Source organism: Rhinatrema bivittatum, chromosome 3 (genome assembly GCF_901001135.1).
Source record: "Rhinatrema bivittatum chromosome 3, aRhiBiv1.1, whole genome shotgun sequence".
NCBI lineage: Eukaryota > Metazoa > Chordata > Amphibia > Gymnophiona > Rhinatrematidae > Rhinatrema > Rhinatrema bivittatum.
Window position 1 is genome coordinate 237,257,671 of NC_042617.1, and position 26,487 is coordinate 237,284,157.

Consider the following 26,487-nt stretch of genomic DNA (forward strand, 5'->3'; position numbering starts at 1 on the left):
ACCGTAGATGTCCCAATTTATATCCATATATGACTGTTCCACTCTTCATCTATGCCTCACCCTAGCCATTTCACTTGCTACTCCTTTATTCCATTCCGCAAGTATTCCAACAAGGACCTTGTTTCATCCAATTGGGCTTCTTCAGGTGAACATTTCCATCCAATGATTCTAAATGTGATAAGAACATATAGTCAACTCCTCTCCACGATCACCATCATATATCTCCTTTCATATAAAACAAAAAATACTAACAAAAATACATATTTCTAAACAAAAAAACACAAATACACACTGCAAAATGCATCATCAATATAAAAAACTTGTTTCTTTTACATTTCAATCTGTTAGCGCTACCCACCGCTCTACCATATTGAAATTCCACCTTTCCAGTTTATGTGCATCTATAAATACATATAATATCCTTATATAATCATCATAAACAACCAATTTAAAACAAATATCCAAATCACTATTCAAAAACATTTATTTAAAGAACCATTTTTCTTAGTCCCAGCATATATACATGTAAATTGCCAACCTGTTAGATGCCATCCTCAAGTGTTGCAACCACTTTATGCGCATATTCCAAACCAACAGCATGTTGTCTTACCTACACTTTACTCAAATCAATCAATCGGAGGGCACACAGCGCCTACTATAAAGTTCCTCATCAATCTGATGTATGAATCACTGTTACTTCCAAGTTCTAAGGAAACCCCTCTATCTCAAAAGACTTTCATTCAGTCTTGATACCAGTACAAAAGAAGCCGAACGTTAAAAAAAAACACCTTCCATTCGATTTTCTTATTACGTCCATATGGAATTAAAGTGTTCCACATATAAATAAATTTATGTTCTATCTGCCACAAATGATGGGCAAAATTCCCTCCCTGTTCACTGCTGATCTGTTGGATAACAAAAAATTTTATATCATTCACCATGCGCACAAGATCTCCAATGGTCTATGAGTGGCACCGATACCCTTCCCACCCACAAACAACTTTTATGTTCAATATTCCTTAGCCTAATTTCTAGTTTCCTGTGTCCAATGTAAATCAACTCACATGGACACACTACAGCATAAACAACCCCTGCAGACCGGCACGTATATTGGCCAGTCACCTGAAAATGGTATTTCAATCGAGGATGACTAAATTTGCCTATAATCAATACATTTTTACATACTAAACATCCCATACATTTAAATTGCCCCGTTTCGCCATCACACTCCCTCGTTCATATAAATGGTCAAGATAACAAACTCCTTAAATTTTTCCCTTTCTTTATAGCAAAAATTGGATTTTCACCAAAGCCTGGAAGTGAACTCAGGACAGACCAATGCTTCAAAATAATCTGTCTAATCTCAAATGTCCTTGATGAGTCGGGAGCACATATGCAGTGGGACATGCTCAAAGCTTAACATAAGTACATAACATAAGAATTGTCATGTTGGGTCAGACCAAGGTCCATCAAGCCCAGGATCCTGTCTCCAACAGTAGCCAAAACAGGTTGCAAGTACCTGGCAATCCCATAAAGTAGATTTATTTCCTGTTATTTATGCCTAGGAATAGCAATCGCTTTCTTTAATCCACCTGGCTAATAATGTTTTATGGACATTTCCTTTGGATATTTGTCCAAACTTCTTTTAAACCTTGCTATGTTTGTCACCTTGACCACATCCTCTAGCATTTGATTCTACAGCTTGATTGTGCATTGAGTGAAAACGTACTTTCTACAATTTGTTTTAAATCTGCTGGTCATTAGTATCATGGAGTATCCCTTTGTTTTAGTATTTTTTGAACGGTAAATAAGCATCCTTTATTTACCCAATCCACACCACTGATGATTTTATAAACTTCTGTCATGTCTCCCTCAGCCGTCTCTTTTCCAAGCTGAAGAGCCTTAGCTTTCACATCCTCTCAGCATAAGAAAACTGTTCCATCCTCTGTCATTTTTGCTACTCTTCTTTACACCTTTTCTAGTTTAGCTATATTTTTTGAGATGGGATGACCAGAACTGCACACAATACTCAAGGTGCGGTATTTTCTGTTTTATTCTCCATTCCTTTTCAGATCATTCCTAAAATTCTATCTGCTTTTTTGACTGCTGCCTCACACTGAGGCAAAGATATTATCCACAAGGTATCCAAGATCCTTTTCCTGGATGTGACTCCCAATACACCTCTCATTGTGTACCTGTAGGGATTATTTTTCCCTATGTGCATCACTTGGCACTTCTCCATATTGAATTGCCTCTGCTATTCAATTGCCCAATCTCCTTGTCTTCTAAAAGCATTGAAATCAAACTTCATTGCTGGATTGCACCTGATGATTTCACCCACATGAGAAGACTGACTTCATGGAAAACACCTGTAATCAACTCTGCTATACATGCATAAAATTACACATACACACACTGTATGCATGTGCTTTCACATGCATAGGAAAGAAGCATTCTAAGGGGTGAAGTCAGGATGGTGGTTGGGATGTAGGCACATATATAGTATTGTGATTTTAAAAAGTATGCATGTAAATTCTCTCAGCAAAACTATGTACATTAAATAGGTGTAATTATGTGTACATAATTTTGCCAGGATAATTTTCAAAGCAAACTTACATAGCACATAACAACCCACAAAAGTATGCAGCTTATTATACAATAAGGGCATAGTACTCACCGAGCGTTGATGAAATGTACACGAAAGGAGACCCGTATAGGGAAAAATTATTTGTGAAGTAAAACTTCAAGTGTTTCCGTGAGGAAAAGTTGTGAGAAATGTCTCACAGAGCTCCTGAGGTGCCCATCTCGATACCATCGATGCCCATGTCGGTGCCATCGATGCCTAGGTCGGTGCCATCGATGCCCATGTCCATTTCATCGATGCCCATGTTGATGCCATTGAGGCCATCGATGTCCATGTCGTTTCCATTGATGCCATTGATGCCCATGTCGATTTCATCGATGCCATCGATGTCCATGTCGATGCCATCGATGTCCATATCATTTCCATTAATGCCATCGATGCCCATGTTGATGCCATCGATGCCAAGGTCTATTCCATCGATGCCATCGATGCCGGGATCTATTCCATCAATGCCAATGTCGATACTATCCATGCCATCGATGCCCGCATCGTCCCATCGATGCCATTGTCGATCTTACCCATGCCATCGATACCTTTGTCGATTCCATCGATGCTTCCATCGATTCCATTGCTGCCGTCGATGTCCTCGTCAATGCAGCCGTTGATGCTGCCATTGATTCCACCGATGCCATCGATGGCCATCCATTTCATGATGCCATATCTATTCCATTGATCCCTTCGTTGATGTTATTGGTGCTTCCGTCAATGCTATTGGTGCTTCACCTATGCCATCAATGCCTTCGCCGATGCCCTTGATGCCGCCTTCAATGCCGCCATCAATACCATCGCTCCTACTGAAGCATCTAATCAATACCCTTGACTAAACAATAAACTCTCCATACTCTGTGTTCTAAACAGAGCATCATGTACTTCTTGGGTGATAAACAGTACCAGGAGCAGTACTGGCACGGTGACAGTCCTTCACCAATTGCCATCTGACATAGCAAGGGCATCTTTCTCAGCGCTGGGGAATGACCAGGCTGAGCACTGAGGGAATCATCTTACTCTGTGCTGGAGAATGACCGGGCTGAGCACCGTACGCATCACCTTACTCGGTGCTGGAGAATGACCGGGCCGAGCACCATACGAATCATCTTACTCGGTGCTGGAGAATGACCGGGCCAAGCGCTGAGGGATACAGCCAGCACGGACGTGGATTCCACGTTCGGTGCTGGCACTTATACTACACCTGCATCAATGTCCATTGAGCCAGTTGTGAAGCGGGCCCAGCTACACGATTCCTGTGCTCCTCTGTACCCGAGGCGCTGAGGCATCCCCCACCGACATCGGTGCCGGGTACTGAGCCACCACAAATTAAAGTGGAAGCGCCAGTAACACCTAGCCTGTCTCCTCTGTAGCTGCGCTACCATACCAGCTTACAGAATTGAGTCGGACGTTTACATCCTTCAGGCTGTCCTCGATGCCTCCCGAAACCTACTAACACTGGAGCCATCGATATTTGCACCAGCGTGGCACCGCCTCATTGTGACACCTATCAATGACAGCCTAAGTCATTGCTACTGACTCATCCTTCTGAGCCTTTGCCACAAAGGGCAATGGGCACTTACTTCCGCTTCAGCACCGATCCCATCGAGACCTGGTCACTAAAATGAGCCACATATTCTCGAAAGGTTCTAGGTCGTCACATCTTCTAAGGACCATATGGGTTTCACATATTGCTATTTCCCAGCCATGTTTGACACAACACCAAGGGAACCTCTCTGCCAGCAACACGGGATTGCTTCGACACGTCCTCCTGTTGCCAGTAACGTGACTCTGTACTCGATAGTAACCTGGCTTCCAGCCTCTGATTTACGGCCCGAAGGACAGGGTAAACTAACTGATCTGCCATGCAAAAGGTCCAGCAGACAGTGCTTCAATGACAAGCCCACTGTGAAAACGGCGACAGCTCTCTACGTTTCTTGCACAGCAGGGAGAGACACTAGAAGGACCTTTTACCACTCATCCTCTCGCCTGAGACCATGGTTGGACAGGCTTCTAGATTCTTCAACCTTGCCAGGCAACATAGCGGCCATCCAACTGAGCACCAGCGCTCGGGGCACCGTTCCCTGGGTGCGACAAGGCAGAGGATATTAATCCCGCTATTTCCTTCTTTCAACGGAAAGCAGGCGATCTCCGCCCATCCTGCACCTCAGTAATCTCAACATTTTCTTCAAAAAGAAAAGTTCAGAATCGTGTCTCTCGGCACCATGCTTCTCTTACTACAATAAGTGGGTTGCCTCTATCCTCTGGTTTTTCTATGCGCTTCATAGTGAGTCAACAACATTTTAAATACCAAGTTCACTATTCGAGCTAGATTCGACTACTTGTGTATTTCACGAAATGCTTAGCAGTGACTGCTACTTATCTACATAGAATAACAGCATTCACGCCTTTCCTTGCTTGTACGACTGCCTAATAAGAAGTCAATCCGAGCAACAAGCTTAATTCTCTGAGACTCACTATAAATTTTCTAAATTTGCCTGGGATTTCTGATCACCTACCATAAATCCCATATGGAGCAGCTCGGGGCACTACAGTCGCAACGGACTTCCTGCCCAACAACCGTGCAGACATCCTGTCAAATTCTCCACATCTCTGTGCGCATGCAACATACCCTCAGCCCATCAATTCTTTCCTTGCTGGGCCACGGGGGTTTTACTATCCACGTCACTCATATGGCCAATCTAGCCATGAGTAATATTCAGTAGATTTTCAAATTTCAGTGGCTCTAAGCAGTTCAACCGCTTTCGTCCCTGATCCATATCACCAGTCCAGTACCAAATCCTCCAATGATCTTGGGTTGAGAAGCTCATATCAACACCCTCCAAACCCAAAATGTGTCTACTCCGCTCCATGAACATTTTTACATAAACTTCCTGGAGCTACTAGCCATGCGTTCTGCTTTTTATGCCTTAAAATACCTCCTCTGACACAAGCCTTTGTGCATATAGACAGACAGTATAGTGGCAATATGGTATTCCAACACACAAACACGCACAGTCTCTTATCTGCTCTGCCAGGAGGCCTCACAGCTCTTGCCCTGGGCCCTTGCTCACGCCATACATCTACGGCCCTCTTATCTGATAGGCATACCGAACGCTCTGACAGACCATCTCCATAGTTGTCTCCATCATCATGAATGATCTCTGAATCCACATGTAGAGTGCAAAATCTTCTAGCGCTAAGGTCAACCAATTTTGACCTCTGCGTCCGAATCAAACCACAGAATGGATAGATTCTACTCCCTACACATGCATCGAAATGTATTACCAGGGACGCCTTTGCTCACCTTGCAACAAAGGCCTCCTATATGCGTCTCTTCCGATTCCGCACATAACCAAAACTCTGGTGATGCTACAGCAGGACAGGTTTCCAATGATTCTCATAAGCACGTCCTGGCCTTGAGAAGTAGTATGCTCCCCATACTTCTCAACCTATCACTCCAGTAACCAATTCGCTTACCCACAGGTCAGTCGCATAACACAGACTCACTGTTCTCAGGTACTGGTACCTTCATGACAGCCTTTCTCATGTAAATCTTACCATTCCAAATGGACACTATTTACCAGATGATGTGCTTAAAAAGGTATTAACCCTTTTTTCTCCACCCCTCCATCTCTTATGCTATCTAGCATACCCCTCGGATTCTGGCCCCCGACAACCTCTGCATGGGTACACCTCAGTTCCATTTTCACCGTACTACCTGGGAGTAGGGGATGCCCGATTAATGGCTCAACCCCTTATGAGTCGGCTTATCATAACTTCTCTACAGATTAAGCCTCCTCTATGATCACTGGTTGCAGAATAGGGCCTACGTATAGTGCTTACAAGACTCATGTGTTTCCCGTGGGAGCCTTTGCATTCCTATAACTTTAACATTCTACCATGGGAAATCCTTTCCCTCGTAGCCATCACTTCTGCTAAAAGGGTCAGTGAGTTGCACGCCTTGTTGCATACTCACCCAACACTAGGTTCCTCCGTGACCGAATGGTCCTCCATACTCACCCTAATATTCTTCTTAAGGTAGATGCAGCCTCTCACCTTACTCAGAATATGCTCTGCCCGGAGGAAGTGACGTCAGCCGATGAAATGGCTGCCTAACTTCTGAGCTCCCGATACCTTCCCTATCAAAAGCTATCTTACGAGTGGCGAATTGCATATTTACACTTCCCCTGCGGCGAGCTATACGCGTAGGCATCTAGGATGGCGGCGAAATGAAAATCAGTTGATTTTCGCTGTTATTCATACCAAAAATCGGGAGGAGAGGAGGCGGAGGCCTTGACGCGGAGCGCGACTGCCAACATGCTCTCTGAATCCTCTGATGGCGCAGATGAATTTAATGTGACATCTGATGTGGCCCCGACGCGTTCAGAGTTTCGCGAATGGTTCTGCAGCATACGGCAAGATCTCAAAAGCTACAAAAAGGAAATTCGCGAGATGATGGAAGACTTCCAGGAGGAGCTGCATGCTATGGGCCGGCGGGTCGACGAACATGAGGGCAAGATGGACGAGCAGGTGGAGGCCACGAAGCAACTCCAGGACATTTGCACCGAGTTGCAGAGTGAAAATGTCGCCATACGGGCCAAAATGGCGGATCTGGAAAACAGAGCTAGGAGGGGGAATCTCCGCTTTCAGGGCTTTACTGAGAACTCTGACGGCGAGAATTGTGAGCAACTGATTACCCGCTTCTGTATTTTTCTACTAAACGGCGAGCCTTCGGAAGCGCAGCAGGAGGAGGTGGTCATAAAGATTGATAGAGCGCATAGAGCCTTGCGCCCTCCGAGGGCGAATGTTCCAAGGGACATAATTGGATGTTTCCACAGCTATTCACAGAAGGAGAAAATAGCTGCGGCAGCAAGGAAACAACAGAAATGGGTGTGGGAAACCCAGGAGATATCTATATATGCTGATCTCTCGCAAGCCACGTTACAGAGCCGCTACGAATTCCGGGAAGTTACCCAATTCCTTCGGGGCACCAACGTTAAGTACCGATGGCTACACCCGTTTGGGTTGACTTTCACATGGGAGGGTCAGACTTCCCATTTTCAAACGGTGGCGGAGGCGACAACGCTTTTGAAAGGAAAGGGGTTCTGTCCTGTGACACCGCTGCCGGGTCCATCAAGGAAGGCTCTACCTCAGGGCCAACATCCTAGGTGGCAGAGAGTCGGTACTCGAAATAGTAGGCTGAAGAGGAACTCCGACGCTAACAAGTCTGTGGCTGGGACACCTTGATCTGACACGGGCCCACACAGTTGGTGGTCTGTCTGCATTTTTTACCTCAGGATGAGCGAGCCGAGTGCTCATGAAAACCTGCGCTCATTGTATCACTGTTATGAATGTTTTTTTTGAGATATGTTTATGTACAGAGTTGGGGAACTTTAGATATTTTCTGCACTTCCATATGCTTTTTGGGAAGGGGGAGTGAAGTCAGTTATAATCTTCCTCTATGAGTCTAGAGAGGGTGGATCTACAGTACGGAGTTTGTAGATCTGATGTGTGGGAGGGGTGGGGGCTGGGGAGGGGGGATTTTGGGGGTTACAAGAGGTTGGCCCGATGCTATATGGTAACATTATTGGTTATGAGAAAGGTTCACAGCAATGGTATTTTTGTGAGGGAGACAATGGCACTGGCGAGGGGGTTGGGGTCTCGTAAATGTCATAGCTCAGTGGCGGCCATTTTAGCTCTGATGCAATGACTACCCTGCGCATAGCCTCTCTTAATGTTAAGGGGCTTAATACTCCTTATAAGAGACGCCTGTTATATAGGGAACTGGACAGTCTTAAAACCGATGTCGTTCTTGTTCAAGAGACTCACCTCCGAGCTAGGTATGAGCCACTCATGGCCTCTCCTCTCTACCCGCACCAATATTATGCAGCCAGCTCAAACCAGGCGAAATATACTGGGGTCGGAATTTTGTTTAGTAGACAAGTGATCTTTGAATGTCTAAGCTGTATTAGGGATTCTCTGGGCCGCTACCTTATTTTAGTCATCTCCATCAACGGGGTGGTGTATACCATAATGAATATCTATGTACCTAATAAGGAACAGGGAAGGTTTTTTGATCAGGTGGGTTCCCTGCTACTACAACATAGCCAGGGATTTTTATTGCTTGGAGGGGACTTCAATATAGTGCGGAAACCTCGCCTTGATGCCTCTAAGGGCAGTGTTTCCTCTTCCCCCACTCATAGAGCTAAACTGAATACTCTCATGGACACCTGGCAGTTATTGGATGTCTGGAGGGTACATTATCCCACTTCTCGCGTCTATACGTTCTACTCTACACCCCATTGCTCCTATTCTAGGATCGATTATTTTTTGGCAGACAAGGGGCTCTTCCATCAGATACGTCACTCAGATATAAGTCCAGTGGTGTGGTCGGACCATGCAGCAGTGGTCGTTGAGGTATCCTTACAGGGGTATGATGCGGGGGTACGGTTCTGGCGCCTTAACGAATCCCTATTGAACGAGGCAGCCTATGTCTCCACCCTCACTGAAGACATCAAAAGTTTTTTTACCCTAAATATGGGGGAGGATGTTTCTGCGCCCATAGTGTGGGATGCATTTAAGGCCTATTTTAGGGGACTGTTGATCTCTCGTGGTACTTTTGTCAAAAAAAGGGATTCCAAAACCGCCCAGGGACTGAGGGATACTATACGCCATCTGTCCCGGCTACATCAGCTTAATGGCTCAAGGAAGGTGTGGCTGAAACTCACACGAGCTAGGGAGGATCTCACTCGATTAGACTCCAATAAGATTGCCTACTCCCTGCTGCTAGCGAAGCAGAGTTACTTTGAGGGGGGCAATAAAGCTGGCAAGCAGTTGGCGTCTAGATTAAAACGCATCCAATATCAAAATAATATTGCCAAAATTAAATCCTCAACGGGCACCATCCTCACTAATAACACGGAAATCCGGAAGTGTTTCTTAGATTTTTATGCTCAGTTATATGCTCCGAACGCTAATATATCTCAAATACAGGTTGATAGCTATCTGGCGGATCTTCAGCTACCCTGTCTTACTACTGAGGCACAACAGGCCATTGATGCTGAGATTACTGCTGCCGAAATACTTGATAGTATTCATGAATTGAAGGTGGGGAAATCACCAGGCCCGGATGGCCTGATGGCAAAATTTTATAAGCAATTTGGGCCACTTCTGGTAGCACATCTGCAAAAAGTATACAATTCTTTAAGACAGGGAGTCAATCTGGGCCCTCAAGCTAATTTAGCTGGTATTACGGTCCTCCCCAAGCCAGGCCGCGACCCCACGGTATGCGGCTCATATCGTCCCATTTCCTTGATCAATCTGGACCTCAAGATCCTAGCGAAGATACTTGCTGGTCGCATGAATAATTACATCACGGGCCTCATACACCAAGATCAGACGGGATTTATCCCGGGGAGAATGGCTGGGGACAATATTCGGAAATTGATAGATCTGATGTGGATAGTGCACGGTCATCGGGGAGATGCGCTCCTTCTTTCCATGGATGCAGAAAAAGCATTCGATATGGTGCACTGGCCCTTTTTGTTTGGGGTATTGCGTAAAATGGGGTTTGGCCCGTATTTTTGTGAGTGGCTGCTTAAATTGTAAAAAACACCCTCAAGCCTGCCTCAAAATTAATGGGGGATATTCTGAAAGTTTTACGGTAGGTCGGGGAACAAGGCAGGGGTGCCCTCTATCACCCATTCTTTTTGCGATATTTTTGGAGCCTCTAGCAATTAAAATTCGCAGTAATCCGGCTGTTCGGGGAGTGCAGGTGGGTGATACCCAACATAAACTATGTCTTTTTGCAGATGATGTTATCTTTACGGTGACGGACCCACATGACTCCCTCTTGGCCATTGAACAGGAAATAAGGTGGTTTAGTGAGGCCTCTGGCTACCGGGTCAATTGGGAAAAATCGGAGATCCTTAATCTCACCTGTTCTCCTTCCAATGTCCACGCCTTACAACCTCTTCATCCCTTTCGCTGGGCTTCTCAAAAACTCAAGTACCTGGGGGTTTATCTATCCAGCCACCTGAGGGATATTTATGCTTGCAATTACCCTCCGCTTATAAAGAAAATCTTTTTTGATTTGGATGTTTGGCATCGGCTACCTATGTCTTGGCTGGGGCGCATAGCCACCGTCAAGATGAATATTCTTCCGAAGTTGTTATACCTGTTTCAGTCATTACCTATAGCAATCCCTAACACAGCCCTCAAATGTGGCAGCGTTGGATCTTTAGTTTTATTTGGAGAAGACGCCCACCACGCTTTAGTAGACATGTTCTCTATCAAACTAAACTGGAAGGGGGGCTTAGTGTGCCTAATGTTCAATGGTATTATGTAGCAGGTCAGGTTCGCTCTCTTATAGAGTGGCATGTGGATAGGGATCCCAAACACTGGGTAGCTCTTGAGCAGTCTCAGGTACCGGACTTGCAGTTAGCTGCCTTGCCCTGGCAGCCTAGGAGTACGTGGAGGGCCTGCAAAAATTTCTTACCTACTACCTATCACACTTTAGTGCTGTGGTCCACTTGGAAAGCTAAGCTGGTGGGTACTAAGCAATATTTCTATATGACGAGTTTATATCATAATACTAATTTTGGCCCGGGGCTACATGCCTCAGCATTTCAAGCTTGGAAGGCCAGATCTATCACTAGATTGGAGCATTTGTGGGGCGGGGATAAACTTCTTTCTTACGCCTTGCTGCGTGAGAGGGTGGGCATCCCGGCTACTGATTATCTGTCCTACAAGCAGCTGGAACATTTTTGTCTTACAAGTGGTGTGCCAGCAGATTTGCGGGGCGGTAAGACATTATTCGAAGGTTTTTGTTCCAACCCTCATGGAACGAGGGGCCTTCTCTCCAAGATCTATACATTGCTTAATGGTAGGTTGTTGGTTGCTCCCAGTCATATCAGAGCGTGGTGTGCTGATCTTGGGAGGGAACTGACTACAATTGAATGGGAGCAGATCTACCTTCGCATTAGTAAAGCCTCCATCTCATCTCTCCTTGTAGAAAATGGGTACAAGTTATTATTTCGTTGGTATATCACTCCGGACAAGCTGGGAAAAATGTATCCAAAACATGATGGTAAATGTTGGAGAGGATGTGATGTTAGGGGAACATTCTGGCATATGTGGTGGGAGGGGGCTTGTATCCAAACTGTGTGGAGGAAAGTTGAATGTTGGTTAAACAAGATGCTTCCCCAACCCATTACTCTTACTCCTAATGGTGCGTTATTGCATGATTTCGGCGGCCTAGAACCAGAGGGGACATCGGAACTGTGTATACAGGTTTGTGTAGCTGCTCGTTTGGAAATTGCACGTCTGTGGAGGGACAAGAACGGGCCAGGTTTGGCTGAGGTTCAACGGAGGACAGATCATCTCTGTACCCTGTATAAACTCACAGCGGAAAGACATAAGAGACTGAAAATGTTTTATCAAATTTGGAATCCTTATCTCAGCTGGCAGACAACTGCAGCTTCCTTGATATCTATTACCTAACTTGGGACTATGGATAGAATGCGATGAGTATATTTTACTGCTGTTTATTCCTAGTCTATTGGTTTCTATTCTCTGGCTGGGGGATCTAGTCCTTGTGGGGAGGAGTCATACAGTCTTCCTGTCTTGGCCGTAGGCTCTTTGATCCATTGCTTACCTTTTACCTTAATATGCTGTAACCTTACTATGCTGTTGCCTATGAATAATATCACTGTTTATGGACACTCGGGTGGGGGCTTCCCTTTGGTACATGGGGCGGGGTGGGGGATGGAATTAGGGAGGGACTGAAATGATGACACTGTGACGCAACTTTTTCTGTTGATTACTTTATTGTTGTTTTGCTGTTACTTACTGTGTCAATAAAAATGTTCATGTCAAAAAAGAATATGCTCTGCCCATTTTTCCCAAGGCCTCTCTCTCTCACCAAGGCAAGAGGATTTTCCACATCTTGGACCTTAAGCGTGCACTTGCAGTCTATCTAGACCGCACTGCACTCCTTAGACAACACACTCAGCTCTTTCCTTCTTTGACAAAGTCAAGCTGCGAGTTCCAGTGGCAAACAAATTCTCTCCAACTGACTAGCAGACTGTATCAAATTCTGCTATGAAAAGCAGGCCTTCCTCTCCAGGGGAGAATGAAAGCACATTCTCTAACGAACATGACAATATCGGTACCACACTATCGTTCAGTACCAGTCGCCGACATTTCTTAGGCTGTGACTTGTAACTCTCTTTACACATCTGCAGCCTCCTAATGCTTACATATGGAAGTCTATCAAGACTCTGCCTTGGCCAATCTGTCTTGGAATGCTTCCTTCCACTATACTCCCCAACTCCTTCTACAACCACATGCTGTGATGTCAGGCTGCCTCATCATTGCCAATAGCTCTCCAATTATTGTACCTGTGCACAGGTTATCTGTTATTGGCCTGGTGTAATATGAGTCAGCCTGTAGCTTGCTAATCACCCACATGTGAGGATTACCATTCTGCTTGTCCTGGGAGAAAGCAGAGTTGCTTACCTGTAACAGGTGTTCTCCCAAGACAGCAGGATGTTAGACCTCACGGAACCCACCTGCACCCCGCGGAGTTGGGTCCGCAAACGTTTTATTATTTTATTTTTTGCTCGCACTTTTTGCTGCAAATGAGACTGAAGGGAGACCCTGTGGACGCAGGGATAATGGCATGCTGGGCATGCTCTGTGCACTCAGTATGCCAGTGTCAGTCAAAGCTTTCTAGAAACTTTGACAGAAAAATTTTCCGTGACAGGGCTCCATCCAGTGATGTCACCAACATGTGAGGACTAACATCCTGCTGTCCTGGGAGAACACTTGTTACAGGTAAGCAACTCTGCTATCTGGTGCACATGGGAATCACATTTTATAACATGCGCTCACGTGTTATAAAATAGCCACATTCATGTGCGCATATCGGGAACCGCATGCACATGGACGTGCGCACTGGCCCTTTAAAATCTACCTCCTAAAGTTTGAAAATGTACCTGTCATCCTCTAAAGAGATAATTTTCCAAGCCATTTACATGCATGAAACCCACTTTTATATATGTAAATGATCTTTTAAAATTTACTTGGGAGGGTTTTAAATGTTAAAGTATGTGCAAAAGTAACTTTTTCAGTTTTCGGAACACTACAGAGTGGTGTGCTGGGGGGCAGAGCAGGGATGGGAACATAATTTCCGCATATGCTTTCGATTTTTGAATGTATGTGTGTCAGTGCACGTGCACAATGTTATACCTGTTCCCAAGCAAGTGTAATTTTGTGCATGTGTGGCAGTTCTGATTCTGCACACATCTTCACATTTTCAAAACAGATTTATGTGAATAAATCTTCTCTGGAATGTCAGGCTAAAGTCAGCAGGTAAAATATAGATTATGCCAGCTTTTTGAAAATTACTCTTCCCATGACCAACAAGTGGCTGGGTGGGAACAGGGAGAAAGAGGATTGGATTTTTTTTTTTTAAATGCACAAAAGATAGATGGAAAGTCCACAAAGATAAACTGAAAGTCAAAAAGAAGAGAGAGGAGTTTTCTTAAAAGCCAAGCAGGATGGTAGTCCTCACATATGGGTGACATCACAGGATGGATGTCAAAGTTTCTATAAAGTTTCTGTCAAAGTTTCTATAAAGCTTTTACTGGCACTGGCACACTGAGTGCACTGAGCATGCTCAGCCTGCAATTATCCCTGTGAACCACAGGTGTCTCCCTCAGTCTTCTTTTTTCCACTCTGCAGTAAGCATAGCGGTTAGGAGCTCTGTGAGAAATTATAACACTTTTTCCCTCGCGGAAACACTTAAACTTTTACTTCACAAACACTTTTCCCTGCATGGGTCTCCCTTCGCGTACGTTTATTCGACTATGCCCTGTTTTTTCAGTCGGTTCCTGTCACCTCCCTGGCCTGCCAACCGACTGCGGCCTTCCCTCTCCCTATGTTTTCAGTTAGCCACACATAGCCTGCGAGTGTCTCTCTGTGACACTCTGCCTGGTTATTAGCGCTAGTGGGACAGGGACTTCCACAGTTTCCGTTGCCGCCAGGGCCCTTGTCGATTTCAGGTCCTTCGATTTCCTCGATACCCTCACGCAGTCAATGCCCCCATCGCTACCGTCGGTACCCCCTTCAGACCGTCCTGGATTCTTAGATGCCATCGGTACCCCTCCCCCCACAGTACACTGATGCCATTGGTTCCTGCATCGTTTCTATTAGTGCCATCCATGTTTTTCATCCATGGCACTGATTTTTCCTTGGGTTTCATCGGTGTCATCATTGCCCGGATGGATGCCGTCGACGCACACCTTTGTCTCGTTTGTGCCATTCATGCCCGGGTCGATGCCACCGTCACCCAGGGCACTTCCATCGATGCCAGGGTCATTTCCATTGATGCCATCCTTTATTTTATCGATGTCATCGATGCCCAGGACATTTCCATTGATGCCATTGTCCATGGCATCGATGCCAGGGTCAATTCCATCGATGGAATCCATGCCAGGGTCGATTCCACCAATGGCATCGACCCTGGCATCGATGCCATCGATGGATTTGATGCCCAGGTCGATGGCACGATGCCCAGGTCAGTGGCATCGATGCCAGGGTTGATGCCATTGATGCCAGGGTGGATTTCATTGATGCCAGTGTCAGTTCCATCGATGCCCATGCCGGTGCCATCGATGCCCATGTCGGTGGCATTGATGCCAGACGCCATTGGTGCCCGAGTCGATCCAATCGATACCGTCGACATCCATGGCCATGCCGTCGATGCCCATGGCCATGCCACTGATGCCGTCGGTGCCCGCCTTCATACATCGATGCCCTCGACGCCCACATCATTTCCATCGGTGTCTTTGATGTTCCTATCGATGCGGTCATCGACTCCGTCGATGCCGGTATCATTTTATACCCTCGAGGCTGTTTCGGCCGCCATCGACACCGTCAATACCGACATAGCACCTCCACGTAATGCCCTCACCTAAACACAATGCTCCATGCTTTGGGTTCTTATTAAAGCCCCGTAATAGCCTACGACACTACATAGTGCTAGGAGCAGTGCAGGCATGCTGACAGTCCGTCATCAGTCACCATCCAAGACTGTGAGGGCATCCATCTTGGTGCTGGGGAAAGACCGGGCCCAGCACCGTGGCACGCATCGTTACTGACACGGTGACCGTCCGCCACCGACGCCATCCAGCACATCGGTGCTATCCTTCTCGGTGCTGGAGAATGCCCAGGCCAAGCAACCTCACCACTGCCATCGCCACTGTTCCGCACAGTGCTGGCAGTCCTTGGTGCTCCTGAAACACCAGAACGAGTTCCGAAGAATTCTGCAGTGGCGTCACGAGACATCGAGCCGCTGCGACGAGGGCCGGGTTCACGAGCCAAAGATGGCTCCCCTGTTCCTGAGGCGTGCCCCACAGACATCGGTGCGGGATTGTGGCCCTCCACTAATTAGGTGGTAGCGCCAGCCATGCTCAGCCTGTCTCCTCTATACCTGCGCCACCATACCAGGCATCAGAGTTGAGACGGACGTCTACGTCCAACAGACTACCCCTCAATGACTCCTGAAATCCACGGAGCTAGCAATCTTCACCAGCTCATCCTTCGGTGATCCACGTCGGATGGTAAGTACCCCCTTCTGCGGCATTCCCATTGAGATGTGTTCTCTAATTCAGGCCATATGGTTCGAAAAGTTCTAGGTCATGTACCTTCCAAGAACCGTATTAGTGTCACATATCGCTATGCCAGCTATGTCAGCCACAATACCAAGAGAACCTCTCTATCATTTCTTTGGGATTGCATCAGGACATCCTCCCATTTTCAGCAACGGGGCTCTGTACTGATTAATACTCTGGCTTCTGGTTCCTAATTCAGAACCAAAGTTCCAGATGCATTCGCTGATCTGCTAAACACGAGATCCAGCAAATACTATCTCAAGTGCAAGTCCACCTCGAAGCCTGACGACAGGTCTCGATGTCTCCTTGTACAGCACACAGAAATGCGGGTAAGACTTTACCACTCACGCTCCCGTGGGAGATTACATGATATCCAGATTACATCAGCCCCTCCAGTTGGACACCTCCTGGTCTCCCAACTGGCTGGATATCAGAGCGGCCACCCCACTTTGTACCAAGGTTCCCGGTACACTCCCCCAGACGCTACAAAGCGCAGGAGGGGGGATTGGGGAGTTTTAATTACACTATTCTTTCTTTCAAGAGAAAGTAGTTACTCTCCACCCATCCTGGACCTCAGAAATACCAACTTTCTTCAGAAGGCACAGGTAAAATGGTATCTCTCGTCACCATGCTTCCATATCGCAGTAAGTACATTACCTCTAATCTTTCTATGTGCTTCATGGTGAGTCAACAATATTATAAACCCAAGCTCTGTCGGTTGCACCAGCTTCGGCAACTGGGGTATTTCATTGAATCACTATCGGTGACTACTGTTTCTCTATGGAGTGCAACATCATTCACGCTTTTCCTTGCATGGACAGCTGCATAACCACAGTCAGTCCACACAAGGAGCTGTAACTTCTTCTTGATTCATTATACATTTACTACCTAGGATTACTGTCACTGCCATAAATCCCTTATACAACACTTCTGGACACCACAGTCACAATGACCTTCCTGTCCAGCATACGTGCAGACATTCTAATAAATTCTTACATGTCCCTGCGCCCATTTTCCATATCCTCAGCCACTCAATTCTTCATTGTCGGGCCAAGGGGTTTTTTCATTATGCACTTTCCTCATAGATCCAAAACTGAGGTGAAAGAGGCTATTTTAGCCAAAAAATCATCCTTCAAAAATTGGAAGAAAGATCCATCTGAAGAAAATAGGATAAAACATAAGCACTGTCAAGTTAAGTGTAAAACATTGATAAAACAAGCGAAGAGAGAATTTGAAATGAAGTTGGCCATAGAGGCAAAAACTCATAATAAAAACTTTTTTAAATATATCCAAAGCAAGAAACCTGTGAGGGAGTCGGTTGGACCATTAGATGACCGAGGGGTTAAAGGGGCTCTTAGGGAAGATAAGGCCATTGCAGAAAGACTAAATGAATTCTTTGCTTCTGTGTTTACTAGTGAGGATGTTGGGGAGATACCAGTTCCGGAGTTGGTTTTCAGGGGTGATGAGTCAGACGAACTGAACGAAATCACTGTCAACCTGGAAGATGTAGTAGGCCAGATTGACAAACTAAAGAGTAGCAAGTCATCTGGACCGGATGGTATGCATCCTAGGGTACTAAAGGAACTCAAAAATGAAATTTCTGACCTATTAGTTAAAATTTGTAACCTATCATTAAAATCATCCATTGTACCTGAAGACTGGAGGGTGGCCAATGTAACCCCAATATTTAAAAAAGGCTCCAGGGGCGATCCGGGTAACTATAGACCAGTGAGCCTAACTTCAGTGCCGGGAAAAATAGTGGAAACTATCCTCAAGATCAAAATTGTAGAGCATATAGAAAGACATGATTTAATGTGACACAGTCAACATGGATTTACCCAAGGGAAGTCTTGCCTAACAAACCTGCTTCATTTTTTTTGAAGGGGTTAATAAACATGTGGATAAAGGTGAACCGGTAGATGTAGTGTATTTGGATTTTCAGAAGGCGTTTGACAAAGTCCCTCATGAGAGGCTTCTACGAAAACTAAAAAGACATGGGGAAAGATTTAATGGAAAAGGGAGGATCTCTCATATTAAGATATCCCTGTCGATGTTTTGTTAAATTTAAAGGGAAGAATTATATATTTTCAGACCCAGAAGATCTCAGAAACCTTCTCAGTGCATAGTATCGGGTCTATTGATATGAAATGGGTCTAATTAATGCAATTATTCCTCTAAGTTTAATGTTTATTCTCTCTTAGTATTGAATTTAAAGCCGCTTATATGATAGTAGACTATCACTGTGATTTACCTATATGTAAACAATAGGCTGACTCTTGTTAGATATAAATTTTTCTTTATGCTATTAATTTGATGTAAGGTTGTATAATTTCAAGAATCAGTCTTTATTGTTGTTATTTTCAGTATATTTTATTTATTGTACTTATGTTCTTTAAAACAATAAATAATTCAAAAAAAAAAGTCATGGGATAGGAGGCGATGTCCTTTCGTGGATTACAAACTGGTTAAAAGACAGGAAACAGAGTAGGACTAAATGGTCAATTTTCTCAGTGGAAAAGGGTAAACAGTGGAGTGCCTCAGGGATCTGTACTTGGACCGGTGCTTTTCAATATATATATCAATGATCTGGAAAGGAGTACGATGAGTGTCGTTATCAAATTTGCGGATGATACAAAATTATTCAGAGTAGTTAAATCACAAGCAGACTGTGATACATTACAGGAGGACCTTGCAAGACTGGAAGATTGGGCATCCAAATGGCAGATGAAATTTAATATGGACAAGTGCAAGGTGTTGCATATAGGGAAAAATAACCCTTGCTGTAGTTACACGATGTTAGGTTCCATATTAGGAGCTACCACCCAAGAAAGAGATCTAGGCGTCATAGTAGATAATACATTGAAATCGTCGGCTCAGTGTGCTGCAGCAGTCAAAAAAGCAAATAAAATGTTAGGAATTATTAGGAAGGGAATGGTTAATAAAACGGAAAATGTCATAATGCCTCTATATCGCTCCATGGTGAGACCACACCTTGAATACTGTGTACAATTCTGGTCGCCGTATCTCAAAAAAGATATAGTTGCAATGGAGAAGGTACAGAGAAGGGCAACCAAAATGATAAAGGGGATGGAACAGCTCCCCTATGAGGAAAGGCTGAAGAGGTTAGGGCTTTTCAGCTTGGAGAAGAGACGGCTGAGGGGGGATATCATAGAGGTCTTTAAGATCATGAGAGGTCTTGAACGAGTAGATGTGACTCGGTTATTTACACTTTCGAATAATAGAAGGACTAGGGGGCATTCCATGAAGTTAGCAAGTAGCACATTTAAGACTAATCGAAGAAAATTCTTTTTCACTCAACGCACAATAAATCTCTGGAATTTGTTGCCAGAGGATGTGGTTAGTGCAGTTAGTGTAGCTGGGTTCAAAAAAGGTTTGGATAAGTTCTTGGAAGAGAAGTCCATTAACTGCTATTAATCAAGTTTACTTAGGGAATAGCCACTGCTATTAATTGCATCAGTGCATCAGTAGCATGGGATCTTCTAGGTGTTTGGGTAATTGCCAGGTTCTTGTGGCCTGGTTTGGCCTCTGTTGGAAACAGGATGCTGGGCTTGATGGACCCTTGGTCTGACCCAGCATGGCAATTTCTTATGTTCTTATGTTCTTATGCTATTTATTTATTTATGTATTTATTTATTTATAATCTTTTCTATACCGTCGCTAAGTTATATACCATCGCAACGGTTTACATGTAGGCACATAAATTAAGGTAGGTGAGTGTGTACTATAGTACATTCTAACAGGTGCCACAAAAGGTTCGGTTACAAAAATCATTATAAGACAGTCAGTTGTTTAGTGATAAAGGTAATGACCAGTTGTACCTGAAAGGTACTATTCCCAGGTAAAATTCATATTCTCTGTGTTTTACACTTATGTTTGTTGTGAAATAGAATTGTTAAGCTATTATAATGCACATTTCTGAGAATAGTGCTGTGTGCTGGTGCTCTTTTGCCTCTTCCTGTATATTTTCTATTCTCCGGTCTCTGGGTTAGATTCAGTGAATTTCCATTCTCAGTGGGTCTAAGCTGTTCAACCGCTTTCGTCCCTCATCCATATTGCAGATCTAGAACCAAAACCTAGTCTGATTCTGCTCATGCTCGCATTTACTCAAGGTTGTAAAGTTTGACCTAAAATCTTCTCAACCCAATATGTGTCTATTCCACTCCAGGCACAGTTTCACATGAACTTCCTGGAGTTTGTAGCCATGAGTTATACACTTATGTCTTCCAATAAAGCATCTGCCTGTTGGTAGGAAAAGAGATACAGACCATCAATTAGGAGGAATAGGTCTGTTGCCCACTGGAACTCGCAGCTTGACTCTTGCCACAGAAGGAAAGAGTTAGGTGGAATTCCTATGGAGTGTAGCGTGATCTAGATAGAATGCAAGTGCACTATTACTGTCCAAGGAGTGGAAAAACCCTCTCGCTTTGGTGAGAGAGAGGTGTTGGGAAAAATGGGCAGAGTATATTCTGAGTAAGGTGAGATGCAACGTCTACAACGTCTACCTTAAGAAAGATATGAAGTTGAATACGTAAAACCACTCGGTCACGGAGGAACGCAGGGTCGGATGAGTATGTAACAAGGTGTGTAACTCACTGACCCTGTTGGCAGAAGTGATGGTTATGAGGGAAAGAATTTCCCATGTCAAATTGTGAAATGAGAGGAATGGAAAGGTTCAAACGGAGAACGTATGAGACTTATAAGCACGAAATATAGGTTCCATTCCGTGACTAGTGAAAATAGAGGCGGCTTGGATAATCCATGGTAAGCTGACTCAAAAGGGGTTTACCGTTAATCAGGTATCCCCACTCCCAAACGATGCACCAATTGAAACAGAGGTGTAGCTATGTGGAGGATGTCTGTGGAGCAGAATCCGAGGGAGCAAGAGAAAAGAGTGGTAAATCATGCCATTTTGAATGGTAGGATTTATGTGTGGAAGGTTTTGTGATGCTACCAGTACCTGAGAACATCAGTGAGTCTACGATTTGTAACTGACTGGTGGGAAGGCGAATTGGTTACTGGTGTGATAGATTGAGAGTATAGGAAGCATACTGGTCTCGGCCAGGACGTGGGTCTGAGGAACAGTGAACCCCATCCCGGTCCAGCATTAGAAGAGTGCTGGCTATGAGAGGCAGCAGAAGAGATACATTTAAGAGGCCCTTGATAGGCATGCATTGGAAACATGTGTAGGGCATAGAATCTGTGCACCGTATGGTTCGATTCGGACGCAGAGGGCAAGTTCGGTTGACCTCAGCGTTAGAAAAATGTTCCCACTACACATGTAGTCCGAGACCATTCGAGAGGATGGAAACCTACATGGAGAAGGTCTGCTAGTGCGTTCAGTAAATCTCTTAGATAAGTGGCCCGAGGATGCATGGAGTGAGCAAGGGCCAAAGGTAGAGCTGCGCAGCAGCTAAGAGGTTGTGCGTGCTTGTGTGTTGGAAAGCACATTGTCCCTATGCTGTCTGTCTGTATGCACAGGGAGGGAACGGGGAAAGCCAGCTGGTCTTCCCGAGGGCTTGGCGCACGCAAGTTGCACTAGAATGCACCCCCTTGCACGTGCCGACCCCTGATTTTATAACATGCGCACGGCTGTGTGCGCATGTTATAAAATCATGTGTACATTTGTGCGCGCCGGGTAGCGTGCACAAATGTGGGCCGCACGTGTAGGTTTTAAAATCTGCCCCATAGCTGGTGAATCTCCCAACATGGACCATGTTTCGCCATGCAGTTGTATTGGGAGGGATAACTTGAAATTTCAATACATTACATTAGATCATGTACAAGACAATTCCTAAATGATCGCACGGTGAAACACGGTCCATTTTGGGGGACTCACCAGCTATGTCTATCAGTTTTCAGATTTGATTAAAATGAACAAATCTCAATAATTGCTTTATGAAATGTTTTTTGAGGACAGATCAAAGTTATTTGCGATATACCTCTTCTCCATTTTTTTACATTGACTAATTGGTGGGTGTCTGTCTGGGAGGTAGCTAGCCATACCCTGGCATACAAAAGATTGAAAAACACTACTGTAGAAGACTGATATATTTAATGATGTAAGCATTTGGGCTATTAAAGTTGCCCAAGGAAGGGACTTTAGTAGTCCCAAAATATTACCTTTATTTATCTAATTAAAATGTATGATCTGTTCCCAATTACTAATTTTCTTTTAGCTATCATAGCATTTTTGTTGGTGTAGCACAGAACTCTGTCATGCTTCAAAACTATGTGAGTCAATAGCAAATAAAAAAAACAAACACTTAAGAATAACAAATATGATGGAGTAAATAGTCTTTCTATATCATAGCCATTTTTGTTATCCTTTTCACATATGTAAAGCTCGCTAAATTTTTTCTGATGGAAGGATGTTTTATCTTTACACACAAAAATGTGCAGAATTGTTGAGAATTTGGAGCTCATTTATTATGCTGTGTTAGGCCATTTTTCACATGGTATATGGACTAATGAGAGGATAATGTGAGATATTTCAAATATATCATTTTATTCCAGCCCCAGCACCTTACATATTTAAAAGAGCTGATTAGTATGCTAATGTATGTGAACTTGCTTATTTATACCCTAAATGATGCAAATCAAATAACATGGCTCGTGGAAAAATTCACAAGCTGTGTTAATTGATGTGACATTAGCTACAACTCAAGAGCTGTAGTTAACTGCCCCTGGGAGCCTCTGGATGTTAATGCACATCCTGAAGCTCTTGGGACCTTGTTCTGAAGAGGCTGCTCAGCCCCAAGTATGACCACCCTGTGAGCTGTGAAAATCCCAGGGGTCTGCAAAGACCCCTATTCCACCCCCACATGCCACCATTGCAGGCAGCCCATTGTTGAAATAATAAAAACTATACACTTTGTCACTTTGATGCAAGCCCTGCCCCCCACTCCCAACCCCGGAGGCTGGGACCCTGCCCGCGCACTAGGCCACTCCCCCGGACCTCTCCTTTATGCATAAAAAGATCCCTGGTGGTTTAGTGGATCCCCCACCCTAGTCCACTTCCCTAGACCACTGTTACTGTTCCTGGCAATCTAATGGGGGCCTGGAGTGCCCTGTAGCCTCCTGGCCTGAACGTGGCCATTTTCAAAAATGGTGCCGCATGGCATTTACCCCTATTATTAGACTAGCAGGGGCTTCTTGATGAGTAAGGGAGAGTCCAGAGGGATGTGCTAGGGTGGAGGGTGGGAGGTTCACTAGACCACCAGCGATTTTTAAATGTGTGTGGAGGTGGTCCACTGGACCACCAGAGATAATTTTGTCTGTAAGGGAAGGGTCCGGGTGGGTGGGCTGAGGTGGGGACCTTTGGGGGCCAGATTTTTTGGAGAGAAGGTGAGGGTTTGGGGGAAGGCTTGCACTGAAGTGACAAAGGGTATTCTGTTTTTTAATTTCAAAAATGGGCCATCTGCAAGGGTGGCAGCAAGGGGACTATGCAGACTCCCAGGGTTTGCCACTATTTTTGAGAGGTGCGAACTCAGGACCCAAGAGTTCTGGAGTTGCCATCACGCATTGTTAGGGGGTGCTTTCACTGCTGTGGTAGTTTTACATGTAGGAAATTACTACAGCCTGTGAGAGTCACAAAACAGGAGGGTTATTTAACGTGGCTTTGTGACTCCCGTGGTATTTTCTTTCAGGGAAAAACATTATGGCTTAGTAAATGAGCCTCTTAATTTAATCTTAATGATATTTTGATCTTTTTGCATGTTTTATTTTCCAGTCAACTAGTGAAAAAGGAGAACTAAGCTGTGGATGGGCATTCTTAAAACTTTTTGACTCTAATGGGGTACCTATTCCCATCAAGTAAGATACATTTTTTTATGACTGCTATATTGAAACTTTGGTTATGGACGTAAGAGAAAATCAATGGATAGAACACCTGATATTTCTCTATATTTGAGGGTTGAATCCACAGTCAATTTCTCTTGTTGAACATGAATATCTACTTTCATTTGCAAGCTGGAAGTGAAATAAATATTTTCGATAATTGTACTGGACCTTTAAAAAGGAGAAACAGGACCTAACTTACTTTCCTGTAATGAGACCCAAGCCACTGTTTCCCCTACAACAGAAAAGGGTTCTTTGCTGTGAAATTCAGTTCTCTATTCTATATGACATTTATCCCTATAAGTGTTATTCATCATCATTTTAGAACAAACTACAATGAATTTCTTAGGGTAAACAGAATTTCTTACTTGTGAAAATTAATTAGGAATAATAATAAACAGATGACTGGTTAAAGGAAGGGAGAAAATTTTCAACATACATAGTTGTGATTTAAGAGCTGCTCACCATTCAAATTGTTGTAATAATATATTACAAGTCATCTTTATTGTGGTTAATCCATGATGAAATCACTAAGGGAAACAAAATGAAAAATGTTTCTCAAGATGACAAATAACACAGGTTAAGGTCACATCACGCTGAGGAATCTTCCAGATTTTATTCCCCTCTGGGAACATTTTGATTTGGGAGATTGTGAATGAGAGTAACCCCATAATCCAAGTCTAATGTTTGTTGTTTGTTTTCGTTGTGGTTATGAGATTTCTGGACCTTCTGTTGTGAGGCTGAAAACAATTAGGCCCATATTCAGTAACCCAGGAAGCAGGCAAGTTATCCACATAACTTTATCCAGGTAATTTTAACCAAGTTTATTCAGCGGGAGACTTATCATGCTGAATATTTAGCTAACGTCATCCAGGTTACTACCCAGATAACTAGGCTGCTTCCCAGTTTACTGAATATGGGCCTACTTGTTTTTAGATTCACAACAGAAGGTCCTAAATAACCTTTGCTGCTCATTGGTTTTTTGAATATAGTAAAAAAAAATCAAGTAAAGAAGCTATGGTTGTAATACACCTCCTGCCTTTGAAGCAATAAAAAATAATAGTAGGCCCAGCTGCTCCCACCCAGGCTGATCCCAATCAATAAAAAATTGTAGCAGGCCAAGCAGCCCCAGTCTCCTGATCCCAATCAAAAAGAATTATAGTGAGCCGCGTGTCTCCTCTCCCGTCTCCCCAAATATATACCTCTAACCTCCCCCTCATCTCAGCCCAGGACCCCCAGAAGGCTCTGAAATGCAGAACATGAGGCTTATAGTCTCATATCTGTTCCTTCTCTCTTACTGTGTAAGTGCCTGGAGTTCTGATAGCTCCAGAACTTATCCATTTATTCGCTTCAACCCTTCACCAACTGGCTCTTCACTGACAGATGAAGGGCCAGTCTTCATTCAGAGCTCAGTTCTGTACAGAGATTGGATCTTCACTGTCAACTGTCAATGCAGGTGCAAAGTACATGAGTCCAAAAGTACCTCTGATATGCACATCACCCGAATTTGCAAAGGGAAATTCCACAGGGAGATGTTTTTGAAAATTTGCTTTTACGCCCCTGCCTGCAGGGTTCCAAAATTACCCTCCCTACTTTTTAAATTCTACCCTGTTGTCTCAAAGAAATATATTTTTCTTTACCTTCTTTAAAGTGGATATTGTTTTCATTTTTGTTATTTGAAGAACCCATGAACTTCCTTTGAATGGTGGCACTCCTTATGAAAAAGGTATTGAAGTGGATCCATCAATTTTAAGACAAGGTAAAATTTAATATTTAAAAAATATGTATTAATAACAAAGAGCAAGAGACAAATAATCTCTTGTAACAACTCTTTTAATCTTTTTTGTTGATTATGATGGATTGTCATTATTCAAATTATCACATCTTAGCAGATAGATTGGATAGTCATGTTCTATATTTTGTATGTTGTATTGAAATACAGAGTTTTAACCTTAACATTTCTTTGTACTCTACATTTCAAAATACAAAGACAGCAAATGGAATGCTATTGTTGGGCAGAAGAACATCCTATTATTTTGCTGAGATGTTGTTTGTTTATTTTAAGATTAGTTCATTATTGTTAATTTATTTCAAGTTCTCCTTCTTCAGACTAGAATTATTTTATTTTATTTATTTAAAATATCTCTAACTCACACTATCTATGATCCTAGGCAGGATGCATAATAATATACATAATCAAAAATGTAAAACACAATACTTAATTAAGTCAATATTCAAAGCCATTTAGATGAAGAAATCAAAAGATATCCAGTTAAGTAGCAATGTTTTGCAAATTAAAATAAAAAGATTAAAGAGCTTGCA

At 43.9% G+C, this 26,487-nt stretch overlaps 1 protein-coding gene across 5 annotated transcripts in view; it reads left to right on the forward strand.

The window, feature by feature from the left end:
- NPHP1 (nephrocystin 1) overlaps positions 1-26,487 on the forward strand; it is a 382,880-nt gene that overhangs the window by 239,530 nt on the left and 116,863 nt on the right. For all 5 annotated transcript variants that reach the window (XM_029594329.1, XM_029594331.1, XM_029594333.1 and 2 more), the window contains 2 exons: positions 24,059-24,141; positions 25,848-25,924. In XM_029594329.1, the coding sequence (XP_029450189.1) occupies positions 24,059-24,141; positions 25,848-25,924 (160 nt within the window). The remainder of the gene's footprint in view (positions 1-24,058; positions 24,142-25,847; positions 25,925-26,487) is intronic.